Genomic DNA, 13,304 nt, shown 5'->3' with positions numbered 1-13,304 from the left:
CCCGTTTTACCGTAATTTTGACGGCATGGTATGGGCATGTTATGCGGAGGAATGAGAGTCATGTGGTGAGGAAGGTGTTGAGCTTGGATGTGGATGGATATAGGGGAATTTTATTAAAATTTGCACGTTAAACAAGACAAAATATTAAGATTATACGAAAATTCGATGACATTATATAGGTCTCGTATCGAGTCTGGATGAGGCTAGCACAGGACCGTAAAAATTGGCACGAAAAAGGGGAGGCCTATGCCCAGCAGTGGGAGGATAAAGGCTGTGGATGATGATGATGATAATAATGATACGAAAATTCTCAAGCATATCACAAAGTAATTGTGTTTAAGCATTTTTATGTAAGAAAATATTCATGCGATCCCCTAAAAAACACAATATCCTCTTCACCCCGTTTTGCGGTACCTAATATATTGCTTACTTACGTAAATAAATTATAATGAAAATACACACGGAATACTTCACGACCGCACTCATAGTCGTTCACTTGCATAATGTACTGAATAGGACAAGGTGTTCAAGCTACAAAGAAAAGTATTCCAGTACAATAGGCCATTGTATTTTATCAACATTTCTCTTTCGTTTGAATGTAAAGAATAGGGATAATGATTGGGTATTAAAAAACCTATTTAATCCGTCAAATAGATAGAAAAAAAATATTAAATCTAAGTAAAAAAATATTAAGTTCGCGGCTAAACTGATACTGCACAAGTTGACTGACAGGTTAAGCTACATTTGATGCGGTCGGTTTTTGGATGGGTGGCCATTTATGTGGGATGCAGGTGGCAATGAATCGGTCGCGGTGGAGAGGAGAGGCCTATGTCCAGTGGACAGCTGTAGGCTGAGATGATGATGATGATGATGATGACAATTTATGTTATAACGAGTTTCCGTGTTTTGGAAGGCTCGGTATTTCGTTACGGGTAGTCAGAGCCTAGAAATTCTTACTAAGGGGTGTTGCATGTGATTTGAATGTTTGTGAAACTTATGTCCAGCAGTGGACGAATTTGGGCTGATGATGGTGATGATGATGATGATAATAACCATGATGATGATGATTAAATAATAATAATAAATAAATGCGGACAACATCACATACATTGTTCTGAACTCAAAGTAAGTTGCTAAAGCACTTGTGTTATGGAATTCAGATACAACGAAGGAACTACAAACATCCAGACCCGAGACAATGTAGAAATGTGAATTATTACATTGATCCGACCGGGGATCGAACCCGGGACCTCAGAGCTAGCGACACTTTGAAATCGGTGCGTACGCCACTCGACCACGGAGGCCGTCAAAATTACCATGATGATGATGATGCTTATGACCATGATGATGATGATGATGATGAAGTATTACTAACCTGTATTATTCTTAGTATGGACAGTCAAATATTTATGTAACTCCGGAGGCACTAAAGCTAACACTTGCTCCGATGTGTCGTTGGCATTCATCAGCTCTTCTGAAAGCAACCGTATGCACATAAGAATAGAGTTCATAATTGCGTTGCTGGCAGTTTTCGTTGAGGTTGAATAACAAACTTATTTTTTTTGGTAGTTCCCTGGTAGATGGTAAAGGCGACTGCCCACTACACCGTTCCATACCATGACCGTGCTATGAACGTGTCCGGCAAAAACATATTCTCTATATTCAAAAGTATGCGACCATGTTCACTAGCCCGTGCCGTTACCGACCAGCATCGTCGCCTTTTTAATACAGAGAATATTTTTTTGCCTGACACGTTCATAGCACGGTCATGGTATGGAACGGTGTAGTGGGCAGACTCCTTAAGTCTTAAAGTAATATTATGGTCGGTGTGGGAGAAAGATAGCGCTCTATACAGTGTATAGCGCTGTCACGCTTCGAAAGCAATTGGACGTGGTTATGCAAACTAGAATCAACCCACAACATATCAGTTTTGAGATAATCAGGTATTTGTTTTGAAGGTGCGTTCCGTTTTGCGTATAAAATGTTCCTCAAACTCGGGTTGGTACCTTAAACGGCTCCTTTTTTTGCTTTGTGGCTTGCTACATCGGCCAGGATTTTTTCTGAGATGATGTAATACACCATAAATAGCATATCTATACTAATCTATACTAATATATAAAGCTGAAGAGTTTGTTTGTTTGAACGCGCTAATCTCAGGAACTACTGGTTCCAATTGTTCTTTTTGTGTTGAATAGACCATTCGTCGAGGAAGGTCTTAGGCTACATACATATCATCACGCTGCGACTAATAGGAGCGAAGAAAACGTCATAACTTATATCTTCTAACCACGCAGACGAAGTCGCAGGCAACAGCTAGTCTACATATATAACTCAATTTCAGTCAAAATGTGGGTTGGTTCTAGTTTGCATAACTACGTCCAATTATAATATTACTTTAAAAGTAATGGTGAAGTTCTGAGTGATTTTGTAAAGGCTTTTATATTGTTTGCTAAACGTTTTTTCAATAAATTTCTAAATAGAGGATTTTTATAATAACTATCGTGAGACTGATTCATTATTAAATGATGTAACGGTTTACTCACGCGTATTTATCGGGGTAGCCCGACTAGTTTCGGACCCAACCGGAGTCCTTAATCATGAGCAGACGGGCGGCGGGATCGCGAGTCGAACGACTAGTCGTGCTACCCCGATAAATACGTGTGAGTAAACCGTTACATCATTTAATAATAAATAGAGGATGTTCTCAATACGTCGGTTTGGTAGTTCGTTAATCCTTCTATCCTACTAATATTACAAACGCGAAAGTTTGTATGTATGGATGTTTGTTCCTCTTTCACGCAAAAACCACTGAACGGATTTAGACGAAACTTGGTACACAGGTAGTTTATAACCAGGATTAGGGTGATTCTTCGGAGAAAATACACTAGTTAAGGTCATATCATTATCCTCAGCAACTGGTTCTCTTCACTATGATGCTTAAAATGTTTTAATTCTTACTTCATCTAATAATAACCGTGGTACTTTACAAGCTTAGGTAAAAATAATATTAAATCAAGCAATCTGCAGTATGTAAAGTGTGGTGAGGATAATGATGTTCTTAATTTGTGTTACTTTTTTGCGGAGAATCACCCATTAACAGATAGGATAGCTTTTATGCCGATTTTATGTTCCCGTGGGACCATTTTCGATATGCCGCGAGTAGAGCTAGTAGGTATATTAAAGAGTTAACGCAATACCAAAGATTTAAGAGTTAACGATGAGAATTGTGTCAAGTATTTGTAAATAACTCTTGGTTAATGCCAGATATTACGTTAGTTTTAACTATGTGCTACTGAACCAACGAAGATTCCAATCTCGTTAGATTAATTAGCTGATAAACTCTTTAAATCGTAAATTTAATATGTCCGAATTAGATTTACTCTAGGTCATCGAAAATCTAAACCTCTAGCTTTGTCCGTATTGATGATACAGGGGGGGGGGGGTGAAATAGCCGCGAAACGCTTCGAGAAAAGAATGGGCCGGCCGTGACCCCTTGCTCGAGACTTGGCTGAGGCACTACCGTGCCCCCAGATTCTGAATTTTATATTTTTTTTACATTTCTGTACCCGAGGGGTAAAAAGAGATTTCGATAAATGCGCGTGACTAAAGCTTTATAATTCAAATGCAAAGTTATAATGATTCTTTATCGTATTTATACAGAACCCTTGGTGTCGCTAATTCTAAGTGACGTTATACATTCTCAAAAAATGAATGATATTTAAATTACATCTTGTATAATTATTAATCTATGCCGTAAACGTCAATAAAATAAGTTTGTTATCAAGAGCAACAGCGCCATCTATCGGCACCTTCCTAAACTGCCAGCAACTTAAAATTACCCACACATTGAAAAACAAAATTATATCACAGTAAATTTATTTTATATTGACAACACATATCTCGAATACTGAAACTCCACTTAAATTTGAGATGGTCTTAAGAGCCGCATATTTGGAACAAGACAGGTTTCAAACAGACATAGGATATTTGACTGACAATCACTGATTAGGTGATAGCTGACATATAAATAAATTTTTTCTACATATAGTAACGAGAAATAGTGTGATGTTTCATTATTCGACCAATAAGATCCTGTGAACGCAATAATACACAGTTACATAAAATATATTTACATAAGTTTTGGTAACATGAATATTATGAATAAATAATAATATTGTTTAAAGACAACCGACTTCAAATTTAAAAAGTTTTGATAATTACGGGCCAATTGACAGCTATTTCACTTTAAATGAAAAAAGAATTATTAATATCGGTTAATACAATCTAAAGTTTTGAGGTTAAGATAAAAATAATAGTTTATAAAAACTAAAAAACACGCTTTTTATAGAAAACTAGATTAAATTATATAAATTAAAAAAAAAAACATATTTTTCAAATTAAAAAATGGAATAATTTTATCAAATTAGTGTATTGTCATCGGTCCTCAATAAATCTACAAAGTTTGAACGAAATCTGACCATTTAAAGTGGGTCAAAATCGCGCCCAAAGAAGTCGGTTACAAACATACAGGTGAAGCTAATAAAAAGCGTGTAAAAATTAACAACCGCTTTTTGAAGTCGGTTGATATAATAGTTATATTTGCGACGATTACAATAATATACGGAAAATATTAACGGAATTTATCTTCATCAAAATTAAAAAATAACACACAAATACAAAATACATCATATAATAAAATATGTATGTACAAAAAGCACATATACATAAATACAATAAAATAATCTTGTTGTCCTTATCACAATATACCAATTAGAAAGAGACACAACATTAAAAAGTTTAAAAAACAGTCCCAAAGTAAAATCCCAGACAAAAAACGCCACAACATAGAAAAAATATATTAAAATTATAAAAAAAAAACCTTCATATATTTCTTGCCCATTCGATTCTACTATATTTTCTGTTGTTACTACATAACCCTCTGTAAGCGGAAAGTTTAATTTAAAAATGTAATAAAATAAATAAAGAAATAAGACGAAAGGTGAAGAGGTGTGTTTACACCACTGTGTTTTTTTTATACTGGCAACAAAACAGTTGCGTGACAGTCTTGCAACTGTCTTTCAACTAAACGAAACTCTTCTGTCGGCACCACGACACATTATCATACCTATGTTGTTGCAGATAAATAAATTTATATGTGAAAATATTGCAAAATAGTCTTGATTCCTAGTATTAAAGGCATATTACTGTAAAGGAGTTTCTGGATGATAAAACAATTGTAAATTTAAATCACCCTGCCTAAACAAACCATAATAAAAGTAACTACTATTATTAATATTATACAATTATTATTAATTATTATTTAGGGCAATATTAATTTGTCTAAATTGCTATTCTGCCCTCTTCCTCTCTTCTATATTTTTTGCGTGCCCAACAGGGTCCATATTGAACTCTAACTGCTATTTATTTTCTACCATCTCTGTGACATATGGAATGCAATAAATGATTGAGTATTGAGTATTGAAACTATCTTTTAGCTAGAACAAAAATAAATGATATGACAGATGATTCAAGTTTTGTAATAGTTTGAAGACAGTTGGAAAACTGTCAACCAACAGTATAGTTGCCAGAAAGAGCTAGGTCTAGATAAGATAAAAGCAAATAAGAATTTATTCCATGTTCATATATTATGTATACTTTTAATATATATAAATTTGTATTTTACTATCGAACATAAATTAAAGAGAAAATTATATTAATAAAACTACAAGAAAAAGGGGTTAGCCCATAACATAAAATACTATAGAGTATTTAATGGTTAAATACCATACTTAACACATATACTAATGGACATACCGTACTATAATCTTCAATATTTTTTTAGTTTGAAAAGAGTGAGAGAGGTAGCCTATTTCGATCTAGCGCTATCTCTTTCCTCCTAGATGATTGGCGCTCAGTTGTCATGATAAGCACGGCAAATAAATTTTAAAGAGATAAAGACCGAGACTTCGTTTCCTCTCTTTCTTTCGGAGTGCCACAATTCTCATCTCTAAGGCAGTCCATTAGGTGCAGCGCATATGACAGACTATCCATGATGCACTTTTTAGTCTGAGAAAATAGAACCTATACAATAGGGATGACGACATTTTTTTTGCAGTGTCCGTCTTGTAGTTTTTTGTATAATAATGGCTATGTATTTTTTAATTTGTCCCGCAAACATAAATTGACCAAATTACAGTGAATGAAATTTACGCGTGACGTCACGATTGAGTATAAATTTTACCATATCGTAACGTCACAAGCCCCCTGTCCTAAACTTTAAAGCAGTTAATCTTTGTCAATTCTAGTTTTTCTGAAAAAGGAAAAAATACGTGTCTCATACTTTTCAATTATCTAACTGAGGGACTAATGAGACTTTTTCTTTGTATACCCAGTCATCATCCCTATTATATGCAGTAACGCACATGCCCTGCAGACTTTTTGAGCGCCAAAGACTCACTTTTTGAGCGCCAAAGACTCGATCGCACAAAAAGTGTGCCGTCTGCGCTGCACCTTAGTATATGACGATGTTGGATACAATCTAGAACATTTCCTTAGAAACATTCAAACGAATGCTCAGCATTCAGAAATCTTTGGCGAAATATAACACCAAACTTCTTGTTGGTTTGTAAAGTTTGAAACAAAATGGCGCCCGGTATTCGGCTCAAGAATTATTTCATCCAATCAATGTTCTGTCATAAGTAAATGGTCTAGTCTGTATCCTCATTAAGATTAATCGTTCCTTGATTAGTTAATATATACCAAGTATTCAATATAAATCACAAGGAAAAACAGAAAATTTAAAATTAAAACCCAAAAGATCGAAGAAATTCAACTATATAAAACACTCAAAATTAAAAAGTTCTAAAACCTTCATGTTTTGTCAAGTAAACGTTCAACAAGAGTCCTTGTAACGTAATGTCATGATCTAAATCTGAAAATAAATAAACAGCACAAAATACAATCTTGTAATCAAAGTAAAATATTAAGAAAAAAAACATTTTAACTAAAAAGGTTGACACAAGAGGAACGTCACCATGACAGCTGTCACTTTTGACATCTGTCAAAATTCTGCGCTCATTTTGTAGAGCATTGATTCCAAATGGTATACTTGAAGAATAAAAAACCCTATATTAAAAAAAAAACTAAAAAGAAGGTTACTATCTTTTCTGCGATTAATGCGGCCTAAATCACTTCACCGTCGCGCGCTCACTGTCGACAACTCCTTTTGAATCTTACTGAAAATAGAACAAAAATTAATATCTCAATATAATAAATCTTTGAATAACATACCTCCCTCTCTGTACATGCCCCCACTGGATGCCGACAGCATGATCTGGAGCCATAGGCAGAAGAGGCCGAGTATAACAACCACACGTGCGATCGACGCATATTTTAACCGTGGCATTTCGTTTCGCTCCCAATAGGTGGCGCTTGTAACATCTTACGTAGTTCGTCTGGCGCCCGGTAGATGGCGCTGTTTCATATTTTTCGTTTAGTACATTCTTGTTCGGCGGGGTTTCTGGAAAGATAAGAGAAATTTGTTTTAAAAAATGTGGAAAGAGACGTACTGTATGATTAAGGGGAGCTATAAGGGGATTCTTGACTCGAAGTCCTAGTGTTTGCTTTTAATTGTGCCATTCACAGACCAAAATGCGGGAGAGTCTGCAAGGCGGTTTAAAGGACGATTCTTGAGACAAATATCTAACATTCACATGACTCATAAAGAATACGTGTCAAAAATGGTAAGCACCGTTCAAAAATACCCAAAATATGAGGGGCTTAAATTATCTTAATAAGCATAATTAGTCTTGATAAGCAAATCTAGCTATAAACTTATTTATTCAATGATAATATAGTTTTATAATATTATCAGTGTCTTTAGATAAAATAAAATAAATAACCCTCCTGGCAGTCGGGTAAAAAGATAGTTGGTGGTGTCATCAAGGATTGCAACGCGTTGCCATACACCGACACAAAAACGCGGATGACGAAGCACGGCGCCGGCGGTTCAGGTTTAGTCAGTAAGAGTCTGACACTACCCGTTCCCTCCCCCGAGGGAGCGGGTGTCCATGAGAATTCTCCCGCCTTACAAAAGAAGGGGAATTATTATGGACTCCCTCTGCCTCTAGGGGAGGAAATAGGTAGTGTCAGACTCTTATTGACTAAACCTGAACCGCCGTGCTACGTCATCCGCGTTTTTTTTCGGAAAATTTATTGAGGCAGGCTATCAATATAATAATTAGCCAGCGGGCTTGGCGGCTACAAATCGAAAATGACCCCACGGGCACATAAAATCAGGATCAAAACGATCCTACATGTAAATCCTGCTTATTAACTATCTGTGTACCAAGTTTCGTCTAAATCCGTTCAATTGTTTTTGCGTGAAAGAGGAACAAACATCCATACATACAAACTTTCGCGTTTATAATATTAGTAAAATAGTAGGATCACACCATGGATGTGGATGGATATAGGGGAAGAGGACGACCAAGGAAACGATGGATCGATTGTGTGAAAGACGATATGGCTGCAAAGAGTGTTTCTTCTGAGATGATGTCAGATAGAAAGGTACGGAAGAAGAAGACATGTTGCGCTGACCACAAATTATAATTGGGATAAGGGTAGGGGAATGATGAGTGAGATCACACCATAATCAAAAAAAGCGTCCAAACTACGAGAGAAGCAACGGTCTTAGCTAGTGCATAAGTCTACACACTATTGGCCCACTGAATGTTATGTAGGTTGATGTCACAAATCACAATAAACTAGAAGGAAGTGCTTACGCTTATGTCAATCTAGAGATGACGATTAAATAACGATTGATATTTTTACTTTTTTTATAGTATCTATTGTGAGACCCATTCATTATTAAATGATGCAGCAATTCCGTGCGACTCGGTCGCCCGCCGCGTCAGTCATGATTAACGCTGGTTGGGTCCGAAACTAGTCGGGCGATCCGCGTGAGTAAACCATTGTGTCAACTGGCATTCAATAGCATATTTACAATTTTTAATACGCAGAAAGCGATGTCAATCGGATAATATTTGGAATTAGATACAAATGCTAAATCTACTGAAAAGCATGCGTGTAACCGTCCTACGCGACTGAAGTAAAACTATTCTCATTTAAAAACAAAATCGATTGATTTGTTTTTAAACCATCATCATTGGCCTAGCCTTTTCCCAACTATGTTGGGGTCGGCTACCAGTCCAACCGGTTTCAGCTAAGTACCAGTGTTTTACAAGGAGCGACTGCCTATCTGACCTCCTTAACCCAGTTACCTGGGCAACACGATGCCCCTTGGTTAGATTGGCTGTCAGACTTTTTCAAGCTTCTGACTACCTGTAACGACTGTCAAAGATGTAGGAATAACAGCCGGGACCCACAATTTAACGTGCCTTCCGAAACACGGAGGAACTCGTTATGACAAAGATGGTCACCCATCTACAGACCAACCGCGTCAAGCATAGCTTAACCTGTGATCGTATCACTTATGCGGTTATGGCTTAGCCACGAGCTCCTCTTTGTTTTTAAACCATCTATTGACAAAATCAACAATATTTATAACCGTATGGTACAGAAACGTGACGCCATATTACCGTAACGGACTTACGTTGCATGGTCGTCCTGTTATCTGTTAGTCGCGTCTAAAGAACGTTTTGCTTCAAAAATTCAAACCTCAGACAGGACTCTAACTCGCGACACCTGGCTATACACACCAGTAGCTTCACCAATACATATTATCCACCAAGCAGCGATTTCTGCGTATTAATAACTAGCTGTTGCCCGCGACTTCGTCCGCGTGGTTAGAAGATATAAGTTAGGAATTTTTGAACGGAAGCCCTCCAAGATGAATAATGTTCCCTGTTTTTTTCCACATTTTCTATTGTATCTTCGCTCCTATTAGACGCAGCGTGATGGTATATAGCCTAAAACCTTAATCGATGAATGGTCTATTCAACACAAAAATAATATTTCAATTTGAACCAGAAGTTCCTGAGATTAGCGCTTTCAAACAAACAAACTCTTCAGCTTTATACACCGTGTTTTTTCAGTCGTCTCACAAAAGCAGCCCAGTTCATGTATCCAATGACTAGAACACGTTCATGATAAAAAATAGGTAATTATGAGATTTCAATATATTAAAAATGCAATTTTTATTCAATATTATGATGCAATTCGTAGATTTTTAGAAACACAACTCTGTTGCGAGCGCGGTTCGAGCCTTGTAACAATGGTGAGGGGCGCGGGCAGCGGCGTTTTTATCATTTTTAAGAGTATTTTTCAGATTTGTCTTGTTTAATTTTTCTTATTTTTATCTTAGTTGATGATAAAAAAAAATAGTGCCTAGGGGCATTTTACGTCGGATACATGAACTGGGCTGCTTTTGTAAGACGACTACAAATCAACGTGTATATTAGTAAAGGGTATAGAGGACGAACTAAGATACTTCTACAAATAACATTACTCTTAAAAGGAACTTCCATCTTAATTCCAAACTTCCATGTTTAAAACGTCTATCTTATCTATGCATCTGATTAAATTAACTCAATCGGAGGAGATGACGCCATCCCATATGTATTCATTGTCTGTGCTAGAGTAATTTTTTTCCTTGTTGAAGTTTTGTCCCATCTGCTACCCAATAACATGGGTTGTGGAAGTCAGGGGATCTGCAGACGATCTTCGACGGATGCCGGTTAAATTAAAATTCTCTTTAATAAAAATTACAAAATTAATAGAATAAAACAACCACTTGGGATTCGTACCTAATAATTAATAATAATCTGTGATATCCCATCCCACTAATATTATAAAGGCGAAAGTTTGTGAGCGTGTATGTTTGTTACTTCTTCACGTCAAAACGGCTGAACCGATATTCATGAAATTTAGTATGGAGATAGCTGACATCCTGGATTAACACATAGGCTACGATTTAATACGAAAAAATATTTTATTTCCTAACCACGCGAACGAAGTCGCGGGTAACTGCTAGTAATATATATAATATAAAATTAGCATCCTCCTCTCTTCTATATTGCCGTGCCCTACAGGATCCATAGTTTACTATACTAATATTATGTAACACCTTTCAACACATGGAGTGCAATAAAATTATTGAGTACGTTAAATATACTAGCTCTCGTCTGATTTGATACTTGTATGGGTTATAACTTGAGAATACTAGGTGCTGTTGGCTTTTGTGAACAAAGATTTGCAAAGAAAGCTATTCATCATCGGCCTAGCCTTTTCCCAACTATGTTGGGGTCGGCTTCCAGTCTAACAGGAATCAGCTAAGTACCAGTGTTTTTCAAGGAGCGACTGCCTATCTGACCGCCTCAACCCAGTTACAGACAACACGATACCCCTTAGTTAGACTGGCTGTCAGACTTTCAAGCTTCTGACTACCTGCAACGACTGTCAAAGATGTAGGAATAACAGCCGGGATCCACAATTTAACGTGCCTTCCGAAACACGAAGGAACTCTTTATGACAAAGGTGGTTTGCAAGGAATGCCATTATGGACACTAAAACACGGACGATGTAGCTCGGCGGTTTAGGTTTAGTTAGTAAGTAGGTGTCCTAAGGGATTCCCTATGTCCTTTATGTCTATGTCATTATAATAATAAAGTTCGATTGCGGGCAGGCCAGTAATTATAAGTGTCTAAACACACTATGCCGACCGTACGCGACCGAAGTTCCGCGGCTGATTTTACGTTCCACCGTATTCGACTGACATGACACACCATAAGTGCCGAACTTACGCGGCAGAAATTCTGTTGTTTATAATGTGTGTTCTACAGAATACGTTGACGCCGAATTTCCGCTCAACTTACGCCCGACTGAAGTTCGGCTGTACGCTATAACGCAACGTAATTTCGGCATAATGTGTCGCCAGTAATTCAAATAGCATTGCAGGCGTAATCATGCCGAACTTCCGTCGCGTATCCTCGGCATAGTGTGTTTAGACACTAAGAGTTAATTTTCAAAAAATATTTGTATAATTCATCGGGGTGACATTTTCTGAACAGGCAAAAACCCCCTTAATATAATATAATATCTAATATATAAAATTCCCGTGTCACGATGTTAGTTACCGTACTCCTCCGAAACGGTTCGGCTGATTTTTATGAAATTTTGTATACATATTGGGTAGGTCTGAGAATAGAACAACATCTATTTTTCATACCCCAAAGTGATAAGTGATAGGGTTGCTCACACTAAAAAAATACATTTTATTTTTTGGACGAAATTGTTTGTTTTTATTTTTTTTTATAATGTGGAATTAAAAATACATACAACTAGAAAAAAAAATCGGCAAAACAACGTTTGCTGGGTCAGCTAGTGAAATATAATAGATTCTGGGACAACTCACACACGGCTATCTGATCCCAATTTGTATATATCCAATCAGTATATATTTCTAAATACATACATATTATAGATAAATTACACCCAGACACCAGAACAAATGATCATGCTCAACATTTGTCCTGGGCGGGAATCGAACCCACGACCTCCGGTATAGTTGTCAGGGCCACTAACCACTAGACCAACAGGCCCATCAATATATTTAGATAAAAAAATAATAATAATAAAGTTCAAAATTGCTGCTAAATACGACCCACTTCGACTCTCAAATTTGAATGTACCTAAAATTACCCCTTAAAGAAATTTCATCGAAATTAGTCCAGTTGTTTAAGCGTTAAGACGCGATAAACATACAAAACTTCAGAATTTGAGTATTCTATAATGATTCGATAATACCACGTCTTTTAAGAACGTTAATGAACCAAATATAACATTAGGTAATGGAGTTTATACGCACGAGTTACTAAGATAAGAATGTGGAATAAATACTAATAATAATACCTACCATTATTAAATGATGTAACGGTTTACTCACGCGTATTTACGTACCCAACCGGAGTCCTTAATCATGAGCAGTCATGGTCCGAAACTAGTCGGGCTACCCCGATAAATACGCGTGAGTAAACCGTTACATCATTTAATAATGAATCATTCTCACGACAGTTACTATCAAAATATAATACCTACCAGCTTACTAAAATTAATAATAGTTTTGTGATTGTTGATTTGAAAATAATAAGAACCACCGCGCGCTGTAAACTGAAGCCCACGCGGACGGAGTCGCGGGCAACAGCTAGTACTTAATAAAATAGGTTATTTTACGCAAAATCGTGAAGCGTTCCACATTTTTACAAGCAATTCCAGGACGAGCAATGATGGGCATGTGTATCAGGCTAACTTATTGCCTATGCATATCAGAATTATCAGAAAATTAC

General features: G+C 36.6%; 1 protein-coding gene across 1 annotated transcript in view; it reads right to left on the bottom strand.

The window, feature by feature from the left end:
* Window positions 1-13,304, bottom strand: part of LOC113508906 (alpha-1,6-mannosyl-glycoprotein 2-beta-N-acetylglucosaminyltransferase-like) — a 58,936-nt gene that overhangs the window by 22,089 nt on the left and 23,543 nt on the right. The window contains 4 exon segments of the mRNA XM_026892076.1: window positions 1,376-1,474; window positions 4,880-4,939; window positions 6,869-6,931; window positions 7,291-7,519. Of these exon segments, the coding sequence (XP_026747877.1) occupies window positions 1,376-1,474; window positions 4,880-4,939; window positions 6,869-6,931; window positions 7,291-7,405 (337 nt within the window). The 5' untranslated portion in view covers window positions 7,406-7,519.

Source organism: Trichoplusia ni, chromosome 3 (assembly GCF_003590095.1).
Source record: "Trichoplusia ni isolate ovarian cell line Hi5 chromosome 3, tn1, whole genome shotgun sequence".
Classification (NCBI taxonomy): Eukaryota; Metazoa; Arthropoda; class Insecta; order Lepidoptera; family Noctuidae; genus Trichoplusia; species Trichoplusia ni.
The sequence above is the reverse complement of the archived record's forward strand: the minus strand, read 5'-3'. Positions and strand labels throughout refer to the sequence as shown.